We start from the raw sequence: 18,473 nt of genomic DNA on the forward strand, positions 1-18,473 counted from the left end.
CCACCTCCCCAGATTTGATTGGTGAGGAAGTATGATTCCGAAAAACAAGACTCAGGACACAATACCCTCTGTCTTTAGCTCCAGAAGGCACTGTCTGTTGGTATATAAGCAAAACCGTTTGGAAGCTAGTCTCCCAATAAGCCTTAGATCATTAAGCATGGTAAAATAGCTCCAAGCTATGAAAGGAAATAATAATCAATGCATTCTAAAAAAGAAGAGGGATGCACACTGCAGCATATAAACACAATGCTGCTTTAATTACTCATTTCACTTCTTCTCTATTACGTTGCTTAATCCATCAGATAATGACTCACAAATAATCATCGTAAAACAAGCTCATTAACAAATGATAATCAGTAGACAAGAAGCTGGGCCCGTTTTGTCGGAATATCATATGGTCGCAGAGTTTTAACTTATGATTTTCTTGTTTTAAATTCATAAATAAAGTCTTAATTGTCACTATTTTAAACTACCAAATGTTTTTTTGTTCAATCAATGCAAGAATTTTAATGATGCAAGAGGAAAAAGATAAACTTTGTATCAAGTAAAAAACATAGTGATTCAGAATATTGAATGCAGTATTTTTCTGGTTTAGCATTCAAATGTTTCCTTACTTGTAGTGACATTTCAATGCATGCAAAGTGACAAATAAGCAAACTTCATGCATTCTTCCACTTAGTGATGTATTTGAAACTTTCCTTTTCTAAGTTTACAGTGCTAATTGGGTACACACAATAGCAGCAGAGCAATAATGCTATTACTATATATACTCTGAGTTTGGGAGTCACTTACTGAATAAATTAATAAATAATATTTCAAAGATAACATTTAAAATGTAAAAAATAATTTATAAAGGAAACAATCTGGCAGCTACCACTGTAAATATTTAAGATCGAACATTTTATAACAAATGATGTGGTTGAACTCATACTTATTTAAATATAAGATACATTGGTAAAAAAGTTGAAGATAACAATAAGTTGTTATTTGGGTGCCACAGTAGCAGAGGCAATTAGCATGATGCAGCTTGGGGAGTTGGAGTTCAGAGTTCAATTCTTCATTAAGTGACTCCCAAACTCAGAGTATATATAGTAATAACACTATTGTTCTGCTGCTATTGTTTGTACTCAATTAGAACAATAAACTTAGGAAAGTTTCAAATACGTTACTAAGTGGAAGAATGCATGAAGTTTGCTTATTTGTCACTTTGCAAGCATTCAAATGTCACTACAAGTAAGGAAATATTTGAATGCTAAACCAGATAAATACTGTATTGTAGTGGTGTGCTACACGCAGCGCTGAAATAACGACACGTAGTCGATGAGCTGCAGTTGCAAAGAGAGTTTATTCAAACTTCGCGGCCTCGCTTTAAAGCCTTCCTGTTCCCGCCCTCCCCAGGCGGGAATGCCGTAGGGGGCGCATACTCACAGTCCCATCCCGCATGCGGGCTTTTCCCCTTGCTGGTGAAGAAGGCTTGGCACCCTCTTTGGAACAGGCCTCAATGTCGGCGCGCGCCACTTTGTGAGCCGGTTCGAGTGCACTGGGAAGTGGGTCGCCACAGTATTCAATATTTTGAATCACTATGGTTTTTACTTTATACATTCTGTACATTCTCTCTGTGACCATGTGGGTTTTCTCCAGGTGCTCTGGTTTCCTCCCACAGCCCAAAGACATATTGGTTAGGCTAGGATTAAATAGGTGGGTTGCTGGGTAGTGTGGACAGCATTTCTAAATAAAAATAGAAAACTACAAAAAATATATTTTAATGATGAATACAATACTAACTGTATTTACTGAAAAAGAATGACTGCTTACTGGTAATGTAGTAACATATGGAAGGTTATTATATATTGCACAGCAGAAACTATTTGACATTTTCAATGCCACCACAATCATAGCTTCTAGATTGATCAGGGTTCACTTAACATCACTGAATATCTAATACCCTCAGTCTATTAATTCTTACCTGATGATGAAGAAGATATTCAAACTAAATCAGCTCTCCAGTCAAGTAGAAAAGGATATTTCTTATCTTGTTTTTAAATTAGAAAATAATAAAATATCTCCATGTTTGGTATGGCTTGAGTAGTGTTTTCTATTCTAACTTATCATAGCATGCATAAAGCTACTTATTACAAGACTCAAGATTAATTTGAAAAAGAATGAAAGACCAGAAGAAAAGATTAATTTGATTGAACACAAAAACAGAATTAAGTTATTATATTCATCATACAATAAGCCAATGCAGAAAATTAATAATGAATTCAACACAGTGCTTATGAGAAATAAAATTCATGTAAATAAAGCAATGTTGTGATACCTAATCAGAATTCTGTGTATAATAGCAGAAAAAGCATTGATTTTTCTTATTGGAACACCGTTCCTTTCTCCAAATGAAAATATCAAGATGATAAAAAAAACAGTATCAGCCTTGATGAGAAGCCATGATTTTTTTCAGCTGCTGAAGGACAATAACAAATGGGGGAAATCAAACATACAACATTTTTTCCAATAAGTAAAACTGTTCTCTGACACAAAATGTTGGAGGAATTCAGCAGGTCAGACAGCATCTATGGGAAGGAATAAACAGTTGACGTTTCGATTAGAGACTCTCATCTACACTGACAAGAGAAGTTGTCGTTCCAATCCCAGTATTTAATGTGGTTACCACTGGAAGGGGCTTAAGGATAGTTTAGGGTTTGGTAACAAAAGGGAAAAGAAGTAACACCTTCAAAGTTGAGAACAAATGATTATACCACATAAGATTGCAAAAGAATATTGCAGCATTCTGAATTCTTAACTGCTTGAATTGCATTTATAATCATGTTTGCCACAATGAATTTATTAAGTTTAGTTAGAACTTACAAAAAACAATTTTTTATGCCTTCCCAAACATTGCATCATTTTATGTAGGACTGGGAAAGGGTTTCAGCCCGAAATCTCTTTATTCCACTCCAGATGCCATCTGATCTGCTGAGTTCCTGCACCATTTTGTGTGCGTTACTCTAGATTTCCAGCATCTGCAGAATCTCGTGTTTATCTATTAATATATTCTGCATTGAGTAACACAGTGCTATGGCAAGTTGCTGCTAGACAATTTCAGCCATCCAGGTTCAGTCCTAACCTCCAGTGGTGCTAGTAGACTCTGAATTTACTCACTGTGAACACATGGGTTTTTCCTGCATGCTCTAGTTTCCTCTCAATCCCAATTATAACTGTTTGGTAGGTCAATTGGCCAATGTAAATCACAGATTTGGAGATGAGTAGTAAAATTTGGGACATGCTGACAGGAGTGTTGAGTGAGTTTGGAAAATGTGACTGCCAATATTCAAACCTTCAATATTTTATTTGCTCTGGTGAACCTGTTCTACAAAGCATTAAAGCAATCTCAAATCAGTGATAGCACAGTTCTTGATGTTAACTACATGTAAAATAGAGAGTTGTACTTAGTGTACGAGGCAGTTTTTCCAATTCCAGCACACATCAACGTGTTGGATAAAGATTACTGGGTTTCCTGGCTGAAATTGATTTTTGATATGGTGCTTTAATAGATAATACACTCAGTGGCCACTTTATTAGGTACACCTGCTTGTTAATGCAAGTATCTAATCAGCTAATCATATGGCAGCAACTCAATGCATAAATGCATGCAGACATGGTCAGAGGTTTAGTTGTTCAGATCAAACATCAGAATGGGGAAGAAATGTGATTTAAGTGACTGTCTCTGTGGAATGATTGTTGGTGCCAGAAGGGGTGATTTGAGAATCTCAGAAATTGCTGATTTCCTGAAACTTTCATGCACAACAGTCTCTAGAGTTTACAGAGAATGGTGTGAAAAACAAAAAAAAAATCATCCAGTTGAGTGGCATTTCTGTGAGGAAAAAATGCCTTGTTAATGAGACAGGTCAGTGGAGAATGGCCAGTCTGGTTCAAAATGACAGGAAGGTGACAGTATCTCAAATAACCACACATTACAACAGTGGTGTGCAAAGAGCATCTCTGAACGTACGAGTCAAAAGTTGAATGGATGGGCTACAGCAGCAGAAGACCACAAATATACACTCCCTGGCCACTTTGTTAGGTACACTCCTGTACCTTAAAGTGGCTACTGAGTAAAGGTGATTTATTTGATCCTATCAGAATAACAGCTCAATAATTATAGGTACCAGAAAATAATCATATCAGGTCTACTAATTAGCACCATTATAACTCATGTGAACCAAGCTTGGTTTCAGCTAGTTTTAAAAGAACATATGTTTAAAATAAACAAATACAATGCTATCAATGATCTGAAATATGTCTGCAGCTACACATCGACTCAGAGATGCTTTGGCATCTGTACACCCCTAGGGGGCAACTATGTTTCAGCTGTTTGCATTCTTTAGTTTCCCAAATTTTAATTCTAGACAATGCTATACCTTAAAAACTGCCATGATTTGTTCAAATAAATAGTGATCATATAGTGTGCAAGCTCTAAAAATCACCACATAATATGCATTATCACACTGTACATTAGAGAAATTAGACCAGCTTGGTATTTTAGAAGGTGAAAGAGAGTGAGAATGCAGCAGATTCCCTTGCCACTCATAGCCACATTTATCCAGAAGCAGAATGATAGCATATTTACTATTTTGTTAGTTACTCACATGTCTGTCACATGCAAGGATCAATATCTTAACAGTAGTGGAATAATGAAAAGAAAAGGGAAATTAATTTCAGAATACTCTATGAGTAAGATGGACCTACTTTTGGATGTTATTACTTTATGACGGTCTACCTACTGTACTTTCCCAGGACACCTGGTAGCAATACTGCTGTATTCTAAGAATTGCTAGTGACCAGAAAATGCAATTAATGAATGATTTTGTGAGTAAAACTTACTTTGTAAAGTCTGAATACCAAACACAAAGTATGCCAAGAGTTTGAAGGAGACTCTCCGCTTTCCACAACTACAAATTCAAATGGAGAATCTATTCTTAAGACTCCTAACCAAGTCAGTCACAACAAGTTCTAAAGAGTTTGGTCTAATTCTGTAAGGAAGAGAACTTTCATAGAATTTAAAGATACTGTACCTATGAAGGGTATTGGCAGTGTGATTACCTTCCTTCTCTCAAGAACAACTCTCTCTGGAGTGAAGGTGGATGAGAGATGATGATGGAGGTGTACAAGATGATAAAAGGCATAGATCCAGTGCATAGTGAGACTTTTTTTCCCAGGGCAGAAATGGCTCATACAAGCTGGCATAATTTTAAGGCGATTAGAGGAAAGTACAGAGGAGAGGTCCGAGGCTAATTCTTTACAAAAAGAGTGGTGAGTGCATGGAACGAAAGCCCTGTCAGGGTTAGTGGTAGAAGCATATATATTTGGAGTATTTTAAAAAATCTTAGATAGGCATATGGATGATATAAAAATAGAGGGTCATGTAGGTGGGAAGGTTTGGACTAATCCTTGAGTGGATTACGTGTCACGGGCCAAAAGGCCTGTACTGTGCTGAAGTGTTACATGTTCTGACTCACAATTATGCCTCCATTTAAAGATTACAAATTTTGTTTTGCAAAAAGCTAGATGGTGCCTTTGTTGAATAATTGTATTAAGGGATATTATACTTAAATTTTTATCACTAAGAATATAGACATCTTACAGGCAAAATTAGACTTCAACAAAGAATTGGTATAATGGGCAGAATGAATCACTTCAGATAGCAGAAACTTTATTGAAATAGAAACAAAAATGAGTGAACATGTATTCATGAAGATACACACAAAGTTAGATAAGGTTTGCATTTGATCATTTTGTACTTTACCATCAGGGGTTTAATCCACTTCACACTTTACTTGGGTTTGTTCCCCATCCTAAATCTTAATTAGCTCAGGCAACCCACACAAAATACTGGAGAACTCAGCAGGCTAGGCAGCATCGGTGGAAAAGAGTACAGTCAATGTTTCTGGCCAAAACCCTTCAGCAGTCCATCGATGCTGCCTGGCCTACTGAGTTCCATCAGCATTTTGTGTGTGTTGTTCGGATTTCCAGCTTCTACAGATTTTCTCGTTTGTGTCTTAATTAGCTCAAGCCATTTTGGACTAAGCATCAATGGTCTGGATTACGAAGAAACTAATTAATGCTATCACATTATTTCAAGTCAAAATCAATAATGGCCAGGTTAAATGTTCCTTGGTAACTAATGTCTACTGAACCATCGCCTTGAATTAGTCGTTGTAGCTACCTTTCCTTATAGAAGCCCAAATAAACTCACTGTGATTTCATTAACAATAGAATTGAAAAATTAGTATTTTCAAGATTTTCCAAGGGTCCAGTTTGATAGCAGTAGCAAATATAAAACTTTTATAAACTTTCAGAAAGCCTTTGATAAAGTCCCACATAGGAGATTAGTGGGTAAAATTAGGGCACATGGTATTGGGGGCAGAGTACTGACATGGATTGAAAATTGGCTGGCTGACAGGAAACAAAGAGTAGCAATTAACTGGTCCCTTTCGGAATGGCAGGCTGTGACCAGTGGGGTACCGCAAGGTTCGGTGCTGGGACCGCAGCTGTTTACAATATACATTAATGATTTAATTGAAGGGATTAAAAGTAATATCAGCAAATTTGCTGATGACACAAAGCTGGGTGGCAGTGTGAAATGTCAGGAGGATGTTATGAGAATGCAGGGTGACTAGGACAGGCTAGGTGAGTGGGCGAATGTATGGCAGATGCAGTTTAATGTGGATAAATGTGAGGTTATCCACTTCGGTGGCAGGAACAGGAAGGCAGATTACTATCTAAATGGAGTCAAGTTAGGAAAAGGGGAAGTACAACGAGATTTCACCCCATCCAAGCCTTCTGCTCTATGGGAGACCCAGTTAATGTAAATCTCTCACCAATACAATGGAAGTACAATGAGATCTAGGTGTTCTTGTACATCAGTCAATGAAAGCAAGCATGCAGGTACAGCAGGCAGTGAAGAAAGCTAATGGCATGCTGGCCTTTATAACAAGAGGAATTGAGTACAGGAGTAAAGAGGTCCTTTTGCAGCTGTACAGGGCCCTGGTGAGACCCCACCTAGAGTATTGTGTGCAGTTTTGGTCTCCAAATTTGAGGAAGGACATTCTTGCTATTGAGGGAATGCAGCATAGGTTCACAAGGTTAATTCCCAGAATGGCGGGACTGTCATATGAAAGATTGGAGCGACTGGGCTTGTATACACTGGAATTTAGAAGAATGAGAGGGGATCTGATTGAAACATATAAGATTATTAAGGGATTGGACACGCTGGAGGCAGGAAGCATGTTCCTGCTGATGGGTGAGTCCGGAACTAGAGGCCACAGTTTAAGAATAAGGGGTAGGCCATTTAGAACAGAGATGCGGAAAAACTTTTTCACCCAAAGAGTGGTGGATATGTGGATTGCTCTGCCCCAGAAGTCAGTGGAGGCCAAGTCTCTGGATGCTTTCAAGAGAGAGTTAGATAGAGCTCTTATAGATAGTGGGGCCAAGGGATATGGGGAGAGGGCAGGAACGGGGTACTGATTGTGTATGATCAACCATGATCACAGTGAATGGCAGTGCTGGCTAGAAGGGTCAAATGGCCTACTCTTGCACCTACTGTCTATTGTCTATTTTAGGTGCATAGCAGATGAAGTGGATATGGAGGCACTCAAGCCAGAAAGAGAAGGGAGCAAAGGTGAGAGTTAGGGGTTGCTGTGCATTGGAAGATCACACGTCAGACAAAAGGAGTTTGTGGGAAAATAAAAGTAGAGAAGGAGGAAGAGAAATGCTGGATGGGAGAGCGAGTGGAGAATGATAGTTCAAAAAAAAGGGAGAGGGAATGAGTGAGAAGCAATAATGGATGGAGATAAGAAAGCATCTCAAAACTGGAATTGGGTTGGAGAAATCTTGTACTCAAAAAAGAAACTTTATTACACAAAGTAAAAAATAGTACAAAATTCCTTATATTCTTAGTATCATTTAGTCAATACATTCAATAGTGTTTTGTTTTAAATCATTGTAGCATTGCCATTCAAGTGGCCACTTGAGGCAATACACTCTTTCACTTTTTGAGGGGTTTCCCCACTCAAAGCAGCTACTCCATGTTCTGTAGCAGAAGCATCCAATACTGGTCTTTCCTCACAGATACTTTGCATTGCCTTCCCCAAGCTTCAGTGCATCCCTTGGCACATACTCCTGCAGTCTGGAATATGTTAATCTGCAGCCTGGAATATGTTAATCTGCAGCATTCCCTTTCAGAAACTTACTGTACTGGAACACCAGGTTTCAGTCAGACCAAAGTGTATCTTTCACTGAGGTAATGATCTTCCAGCAGCACTCTGTTCCTGGGAACAGCCTGTAGTTCAGAGAACCCTCTTTTATGGGACAAACCAAGACAAGGAGCCTTGCATCCTTCTTAACACCCTCATAACAAATCCAGTCTGCAAAGAGGTGGGTGACTTCTCCACAATACTTTAGTTCCAAGGGAAGTATGCATTGTGTATGACTATATGGGGAGGATCTGACCAGATGGGACCATTCTCACTACCAACCAAATGAGGTCTTGATGAGCTTTGGCAATGTGACATCCTGCCATATGATTTGGACAATTTGCTCGGGAAACCACCTCTTAGCATCTGCAACACCAGGTAGAGCATCAACCTGTAGTGACACTTGTTGCCCACACACTTTGGTTCCTCGCACTGCCTGATGCAGCCACACACAAAGGTGGTCATTAGGAAGGGGGCATTGTTGGGTTCACTTTCTCCCCCGTTATCCATGGACTTGTGCATTGTGACCCATCGGAACTATTCTATCTTGGACTTGGGTGGGGGAAGTTCCTATAAAACTTGGTAGAAGTTTTATAGAAACATAAAATAAGCTCAGTAATGAATATACATTTTAAAGTAAAGCCAAAGGAAATGGACGAAAGAAGGAGAAAGAAGACTGTTATAATAGAGCTTTGCACTTTATTGCCTCAATGTGACAGCTTGGGTGAGGCATGAAAGAAGGAGGGGGGGGTGTTTAGAAAAGGTAAGCTATTACTACTAGGTTCTTTAAGGAGCTTGATGTAATTGGAGAGGCGCAAATTAAACCATGGATTACATAACCTTACCTATTAAGTAATATCCACCCAGAATACTGTAAAGCTCAAAAGAACATAAGACATGGGAGCAGAATTAGGCCATTCAGCTTATCAAGTCTACTCCACCATTCTAGCACGGCTGATTTATATTCCCTCTCCTGCCTTCTCATAACCTTTGATGCCCTTACTAATCAAGAACCTATCTACCTCTGCTTTAAATATACCCAATGACTTGGCCTCCATAGGCACCTGTGGCAGTGAATTCCACAGATTCACCACCCTCTGGCTAAAGCAATTCTTCCTCATCTCTGTTGTAAAGGGACATCCTTGCATTCTGAGGCTGTCCCACACTGTAGGAAATATCCTCTCCATGTCCACACCATCCAGACTCTAGGATGAGAGGTTTCATGATGGAAGGTGGGAGAAAATCAGCAGCCACCCAACATCTCTACAACTCTTCTGCACCCACAGAAAGATAGCACTGAAAATGTTAAAAATGAATCAAAATTGGGTTTATTATAACTGGCATGTATTGTGAAATTTGTTAATGAATGCATTGACGTTCTGATGATTTGCATTTTCTGCAGTAATGCCCATTATCATCCAGGTCAAGGAATTGCACTTGAGGTGTAGTGTGAGCTTTTCTGTAATTGAAAATCACCCAAAAAAATGGTTTCATGGTTAGATGCTGTACTATTTTGCATATAACTGTAATGATCACCAAGCTTTTTCATTAGTATAGAATTATAGTTATGGCATGGTAGCAAAGCGGTTAGATTACAGTGCTAGTGATCACCGATTGGTGTTCGACTCCCTCAGACGTCTGTAAGGAGTTTACACATTTTCCTCATGACCAAGTGGGTTTACTCCGAGTATTCTGGTTTCCATCCACATTCCAAAGATCTACAAGTTAGTAAGGGTTAGTAAGTTGTGGGCATGCTGTGTTAGCACCAGAAGCATGGTGACACTTGTGGGCTGCCCCAACACATCCTCTGACTGAACTGGTTGTTGATACAAAACGATGCATTTCATTGTATGTTTCAATGTAAATGCAACAAATAAAGCTATCTCTTTAACGCCATGTAAAATTTAAGCAAAGGTTATTACTACAGGTATTGGAATCCTGGCTGCGTTTCATTGCTTACTAGCCTAATTGAAGTATGGATGTCCATCTGTCAGCCTGGTTGATACCAGTGAGCACAGAAGAATCTGAAACAATTTAACCTGTATGGTTCACAATATCTATATATAAACTTGCTTATTCAACTCTTAAATGTTGCTGCTAAAGAAGGTGGTGTTGTTAAACCGTAATATATTACACCTTTTTTCACAACTACTACAGTATGAATACATTGCATACATCCAACTCAAACTCATCAATTCAAAGAATAAATTGTTACCTTCCACTTTATCTGAACAAAGTTCCTTGGCCTTCTCTCGCACCATTTTAGGAATAAGTACATCCTTCTCCACGTGCCGCAAATATTGCGTCTCTGAGAAATAAAAGTGGAAACATTAACAGCTGCTGTGCAGAAAGTAGGCAGCAGAAGAATGCCGGGATTTTACTCCAACAATCAGATTTGCTGATTAAGCAACTGTGTGACTCAGTAAATTATAGAGTGTTGATTTAGTGCCCAAAGGCCTTAAGACATAGGAACAGAATTAGGCCATTGGTCTATTGAGTCTGCTCTGCCATTCAATCATGGCTGATCCTTTTATCCCCTCCTCAGCCCCACTCCCCGGCTTTCTCCCTGTATCCTTGTAACCTTTGATGCCGTGTCCAATCAAGAACCCATCAATCTCTGCCTTAAATACACCCAACGACCTGGTCTCCACAGCTGCCTGTGGTAACAAATTCCATAACTTGACCATCCTTTGGCTAAAGAAATTTCTTTACATCTATTTTAAATGGATGTCACTCGATCCTGAGGCTGTGCCCTCTTATAATACACTCCCCACCATGGGAAACATCCTTTCCACATCTACTCTGTTTTGGCCTTTCAATATTCGAAAGGCTTGCATGACATTCCCCCACCTCATCCTTCTAAATTCCAGCAGGTTAAAAACCCAGAGCCATCAAACATTCCTTGTTTGATACCCCTTTCATTCCTGGAATAGCCACAGCTCTACACACTGTCCTGACATATCTGGAGAAGGATGCTTATCTGAGAATGCTGTTCTTGGACTACAGTTCAGCATTCAACAGCATAATTCTCTGCAGTCTTGACAAGAAGCTCAGGGACCTCAGCCTTGTGCAACTGGATCCTGGGCTTCCTGACAGATCGCCGGCAGGTGGTAAGAGTGGGCTCCCTCACTTCTAACCCTCTGACCTTCAACACAGGTGCATCTCAGGGTTATGTCCTACACCCCCTCTTTTACTCTCTGTATACCCATGACTGTGTTACCACCCGCAGCTCCGATCTGCTAAATAAATTTGCAGATGATACTACATTGATTGGCCTAATCTCAAATCATAACGAGGCAGTTTACAGAGGAGAAGTCATCTCCCTGGCACAGTGGTGTCAAAAAAACAACCTCTCCCTCAATGTCATAAAAACAAAGGGGCTGGTTGTGGATTACAGGAGGAATGGAGACGGGCTAACCCCTATTGACATCAATGGATCTGGGTTGAGAGGGTGAACAAGTTTCTCGGCATCCACATCACCAAGGATCTCATGTGGTCTGTACATACTAGGAGTGTGGTGAAAACAGCACACCATCACCTCTTTCACCTCAGACGGTTGAAGAAGTTTGGTATGAGCCCCCAAATCCCAAGAACTTTCTAAAGGGCATCCTGACTGGCTGCTTCACTGCCTGGTATGGGAACTATACTTCCCTCAATTGAAGGACTCTGCAGAGAGTGGTGCAGACAGCCCAGCATATCTGTAGATGTAAACTTACCACTATTGGTGTTGTCGTGCTGTTTTCAGGATATTTACAAAGACAAGTGTGCAAAAAGGGCCCAAAGGACCATTGGGGATACGAATCACCCAAACCACAAACTGTTCTAGCTGCTACCATCAGGGAAACTATACTGCAGGACGAACAGGTTCTGGGACAGCTTCTTTCACCAGGCCAACAGTCTAGTTAATTCATGCTGATACAATTTCTATGTTATATTGACTGTCCTGTGGTACATACTATTTTTTACAAATTACTATAAATTGCACATTGCACATTTAGACAGAGACGTAACATAAAGACCTTTACTCCTCATGTATATGAAGGATGTAAGTAATAAAGTCAATTCAATTCATCCTTGTGAACCTCCTCTGAATGCTGAATGCCAGCATATCTTTTCTTAGATGAGGAGCCCAAAACTTCAGAATACTCAAGGTGAGGACTCACAGGTGCCTTATAAATCCTCAGCATCATACCCCCACTCTTGTAATCTAGACATTTTAAAATGAATGCTAACATTGCATTTGCCTTCCTCACCACAGATACAACCTGTTCTACACAAGGACTCCCAAGTCTGAATTTTGGATTTTCTCCGTTTAGAAAATAGTCTGCACAATTATTTCTACTTCCAAAGAGCATGATTACACATTTTCCAACTTTGTATTTCATTTGCCACTTTCTTGCTCATTCTCCTAATGCAGCCCTTCTGCAGCCTACCTGTTTCCTCAAAACTACCCGCCCCTCCACCAATTTTCATATCATCTGCAAACTTAGTAACAAAGCCATCTATTCTATCATCTAAATCATTGATATACACCATATAAAGAAGCGGTTCCAACACCGACCCCTGCGGAACACCTCTAGTCACTGGCAGCCAACTAGAAAAGGATCCTTTTGATCCTGCTCGCTGCCTCCTACCAATCAGCTAATTTTCTAATCACGCCAGTAACTTTCCTGTAATACTATGGGCTCTTAACTTGGTAAGCATTCTCATGTGCAGTACCTTATCAGAGGCCTCTGAAAAACCAAATATACAACATTCACTGCATCCCCTTTATCAATCCTATTTGTAATCTCCTCAACAAATTCCAATAAGTTCATCAGGCAAGATTTCTCCTTAAGGAAACCATGCTGACACTGTCCTATCTTGTCCTGTGTCACCAAGTCAGTGTCACTTGGGTCCTTAGGAAATGAATCACCCACTACCTTTGGGTGTTCCAGTTTTCTCCCACATTTCAATGATGTACAGGTTGGGGTTACTGCGTGGTGGGCATGCTATGTTCATGCCAGAGGCGTGACAGCCCCCAGCACATCCTCATACTATGATGGTTGTTAATGGAAACTACGCATTTCACTGTACATATGACAAATAAACCTAATATTTACATTGTTCATTCAATTAATCTGAACATTAACTGTGCCAACAGTTTCTTAAATAATTTTTCCAACCCACCACCATTCAATCAAAAAACTTAACAACCTACAATGCAAATGGAATGCAACCTACAATGCAAATGGAATGCAAATGGCCAAAAAAGTCACAGTATACAGTTAATGGAATTATTAATGTGCACTGTAATTAAACCTCAAAGTTCAAAGTAAATTTATTATCTAAGTACCTACTAAGTTGCCATATACAATCAAGAAATTTGTTTTCTTGCAGGCATACTCAGAAAATCCAAGAGACATAACAGAATCTATGAAAGACCACACTCAACAGGGCGGACAAACAATTTGTAAAAGACAACAAACTACGCAAATACAAAATCCTGCTTATCTATGCATTTCATTAGAACAATTTAGCTCCAGACTTCAACATAACCTTGGCCCAAATGTGAGGCAAAGAGTTAGTCCTCCTTTTAATCAATACAGCATTTCATTGAAGGTGCGATCAAAGGGCCTTGATAAAACTGCCATCAATGAGTATAAAAAGCATTCAATGGCTAGAGTCACACTTAGCACAAGGATGATGCTTGGAGTAGCTAAAGGTTAATCAGCTCCAGAACAGCAGTGCAGGAGTGACTCAGAGAAGTGTGTAAGGATCAACCATCTTAATCTGCCTCGTTAATTACCATGCCTCCATCAAAAGATCAATAGCTAATAAATGTACCTTGTTCATAACTGCACAATGTTTTATTCTATTCACAACTATTCAGAGAATGAAGCCTTCCATTGCTACAAGCAATAAGATTTGAAATAATATAAGCATGGGCTAGAGAGGCACAAATAATATGCAGACTAATCTCAGACTACGACGATGCCTATGGATATACTGTGGTGAGCGACACACTGCCTGACTCCTTACCCGGATGAAAAAACTGCAACAACATGGAGAAGCTCAAGGCCATCAAGGGGCAAAGAAGTCCACTTGATTAGCAATCCATTTAACAACTTGAAACACTGATTCCCTTCCCAATTGGTGCACTGTGGTGCAGTGTGTACCATCTATAAAATACCCTGTGGTTGGTTATTCAATAAGGCAATTTTGACAATACCTCCCAAAAGTGCAATCTTCACCCCAAGATGGCCAAGAGCAGCAGTGACAAGGATTACCTTCACCTGTATGTTCACCTCCCTCCAAGAGGACCACTACTTTGTTGTGGTTTGGAGGCTTGCATACCTCAATGATCTGGAGAGCTATGTTGGCTGGAGACAGCTATGATTTGGCTCTTGGTAGGGTCACCCATGACAAACAGGTTAAAGGGCAGAGAACAGACTAAGAGTCCTCCAGGTTCAGGGGTTCAGCTCAGAGCTAACAACCCTAAATGGTAAAACAAAATTGTTATGGAAACAGCGATTACGAATCCTTCTACACTTGAGTGCAATGGTATTCCTGAGACTCCACCTGCGATTTGCATGACTGACAATAGTGAAAACAGCGAGGAAGCTACTTACACAATTAAGGAAAGCCTGAACACTGCCACAGAGATAGAGGACCTTTATTGGAACCCTAGACACCAGTGGTGTAACAGACAGTAAGTATATTCACCTCTAGGTCACACATAATCCTTACATCCTTATATAGCACCGGTCTACTAGTCATTGGGTCCACAGCTTAGAACTTCTCCCCCAAATGCATCATGGAAGTACTTTCATCAGAGAGACACAGAGGTTCTCCACAATATTGGCTGGCCTTCTGAACAATGCCTACAATTAGAAAATGAATTAAAAACAAAATGTCCTACCGAAAAAGTGCGATATAAGAATAAACAGCCATTCATTACACGATGAAAATGAGTACCATTTACATTGCTCAACTTTAAATTAACAGAAACTGTATGGACAAAAATTACTCTGAAAGTTTTCAGAAGGACCAGATTTGTGATTACATCAATACTGCTCACAGTTGAATTTTTAATGCTCATAACAAGGATAGCAGTATTTTTAATTTAGACTGCTAAAGTTATTTAAAAAAAAGCTCTGCCCAGGAAGGATCACAAACATTAAATTGTTTCATTTAGCACTTTGAGATTAAGTTAAGTGTTCTGAAACTGAACACACCCTAAAACATAAAAGTAGCTAAGTCAATCAGACACAACCACAATCTTACTTAGAGGAGTGATTTAGCACATTAGCCTCAGTGAACTTTAAGACTGGAGGCTTCAGTGATAACAATGAAGAAACATAAACTCACCGTTTAAATTAAGGGTTCCCAACCTGTTTTTATGCCATAGACTCTTACCATTAATCTAAAGGTCCATGGACTCGAGGTTGGGAACACCTGATTTAAATGAATTCAGTAAAAGGCAAATAAAAACTGAATTCTTAAAAACAGCAGAAAATGCTTCAGTTTCATGAGAAGCTGGGAAGCATCAGAAAGAAAAAAAAGGTGTATTTCAACTGAATTATATTGAACAAATCTATTTAAGTATGTGCTTTTTTTCCATATTAGGATTAGTTTGCACTGCAAATCCTGATGGAAAATTTCATAGAACTCAAGTTTATCAACACTTAATCGTCACTTCTAATGAAATTTTCACCCTTGGTACTGAATTTATTGCACATTTTGTTCTGAAGAAGATCTGTAATCTGGTTAAAATAGATTCTGACTATGCTCAGCCCAACTAAATATTCAGCTTTTGTGTAAAATGTGCATGGGAAGTAACATTCAACTAACAGTGAAATAGATTTGTTGAAGGTATTTAAAATTATGACTGACCTGGAATCCTTAATAACAGAATGAATTGTCTACTGCAAAATGCCATGGCAACTGAGTCATTGAATACAACCATAGCTGATCTAGATTTTGCCATCAACATCAAGAAAGGAGACAAGTCCAACTGTGGTAATTACAGAGGGGTCTCTTGGATTGGAATATATAATTGTTATTTTCCTTCTAATTTAACTCATACACATATAATTGTTGAGTGTATTTTTTCTGGATCTTTCTGGAAACAACCTGGTTTCAGTGGTGGGTATTGCTTCGCTTGAATAGGGGCTGTCTTATTGGTTAATTAAAGCAATGAAATTTGAATTTATCACCAGGTGCCGCCACGACCCAGGCTATGCTCTTGACTTGTTGCTGCCATCAGGAAAGAGATACAGGAGCCTCAGGACTCACACCACCAGGTTCTGGAACAGTTAATACCCTCCAACCGTTAGGCTCTTGAACCAAAGGGGAAACTTCACTCAACTTCACTTGCCTAATCATTGAAATGTTCCCACAACCAATAGACTCACTTTCAAGGATTATTCTTTTCATTTTCTCAATATTTATTGTTTATTTATTTATTATTTCTTTCTTTTTGTATTTGCACAATTTGCACATTGTCTTCTGCACGTTCGTTGAATGCCCTAGTTGGGCAGTCTTTCATTGATTCTGTCATTGTTATTGTTTTATAGATTTATTGAGTATGCCCACAAAAAACGAATCTCAGGGTTGCATATGGTGACGTATGTGTACTTTGATAATAAATTTACTTTGAATGAAATTTACTGTTATCAGCAATCTGCAATCTAGTATAACAGGACCTGATCACATTGGTTCTTTCTCTGTTTCTACATCTACCCCTTCTGCAACCGTGTCTCCCCACCACTCCCCCCCCCCCCCCGTCTCTGTCTGTCACTCTCTCTCTCGCTCTTTCCCCATACATCTTCTTCATTCTTGTAATGCTTAATAAACAATCATAACCTACAAGTTTTATGCCTCATCCTTGACTTCCAAAGAACCTCAGACCAAAAACATGAGGATCCAACAGTCTCTCTGCTATCTGATGCAGGGAAAGCCTTTGCAAAGATCCTTCATAACTCCCTTCTTCATGAAGAAAGTTCTCCTCCTATCAAAGACTAGTATGAACCTGATTTTCATCATATTTTTAAGGTAATCAGAGGAAAGTATGAGGGGGTGTCAGTTGGATTTTACAAAAAAAAGGTAACTGCATGGAGTATAGTGGCCCTGGGTGATGGTAGAGGCAGAGACATTAGATACATTTAAGAGACTCTTAATTAGGTACATAGATGATTATTAAAAAATGGAGGGCTATGTGGAAGGGAAAGGTAGGATTGATCTTGGAGTAAGATAGGCAGCACAGTAACATAGTAGTTAGCACAATGCTTTACAGTACAGGCGACCTGGGTTCAATTCCCAGCGCTGCCTGTAAGGAGTTTGTATATTCTCCCTATGACTGCAAGGGTTTTTTCCAGGTGCTCCAGTTTCCTTGCACCGTCTAAAAACATACTGATCAGTAGGTTAATTGGTCATTGTCAATTGTCCAGGGATTAGCCTAGGGAATTGGGGGATTGCCGGGTGGCATAGCTTGAAGGGTTGGAAGGGCCTATTCCACTCTGTATTTGAATAAAAATAAAAAATTAAATTAAATGCCGGCAGAGCAGAATGGGCTAAAGGACTTGTATTGTGCTGTACTGTTCTGTGTTCTATGACAGAACACAAGAGAGCAGCAGCATTCATAGTACGTGGCCTTTCTTGACCCCACAAAAGCCTTTGATTTTGTTAACCAAAATGGAGAATACTTCTTCAATTTAGTTGCCTTCATAAATTTATGAACTATTACATGATTTTACACAAGCTATGACCCTAAATGAAGGGCTCTCTGCTGACCCAATGCCAGTCTAGACAAGGCTGTGTCATTACTCCAACTCACTTCTTGACCTTGCATGCTGTAATAATTGCATCTCATCTCCAACAAGATTCCAGCTAGAATGTAATTAGTCTACACAAAGAATGTCATTGTTCATTCCTGATTTAGTCCACTTCAAAACCAACAACACCCCAATCTCATTCTTTTGAATTACACTATGCAGACAATGCCTGAGTATGTGAACACTTGGATAGGTGTTAAATCACTGCTCAGTGCTTCACTAAATTGTACAAAAGGAGTGGTCGCATTCTAAACATTTGGAATACAGCAGTCCTCCATCAATCTGTCCCTGCTACACAACATTGCCCCCGAAAATCAAGATCCATCATGAGAACCTAAAAGATGTGATCCCTTTCCTTATCTTGGAAGTCACTTTCAAATGCCAGCAGATATGAGAGGCAAAAATT

The 18,473-nt window shown here is 39.3% G+C and overlaps 1 protein-coding gene across 1 annotated transcript in view; it reads right to left on the reverse strand.

The window, feature by feature from the left end:
• Positions 1-18,473, reverse strand: part of cmc1 (C-x(9)-C motif containing 1) — a 75,564-nt gene that overhangs the window by 34,320 nt on the left and 22,771 nt on the right. The window contains exon 2 of the mRNA XM_073024507.1: positions 10,468-10,560. Within this exon, the coding sequence (XP_072880608.1) occupies positions 10,468-10,560 (93 nt within the window). The remainder of the gene's footprint in view (positions 1-10,467; positions 10,561-18,473) is intronic.

Source organism: Hemitrygon akajei, chromosome 20 (assembly GCF_048418815.1).
Source record: "Hemitrygon akajei chromosome 20, sHemAka1.3, whole genome shotgun sequence".
Taxonomy (NCBI): Eukaryota; Metazoa; Chordata; class Chondrichthyes; order Myliobatiformes; family Dasyatidae; genus Hemitrygon; species Hemitrygon akajei.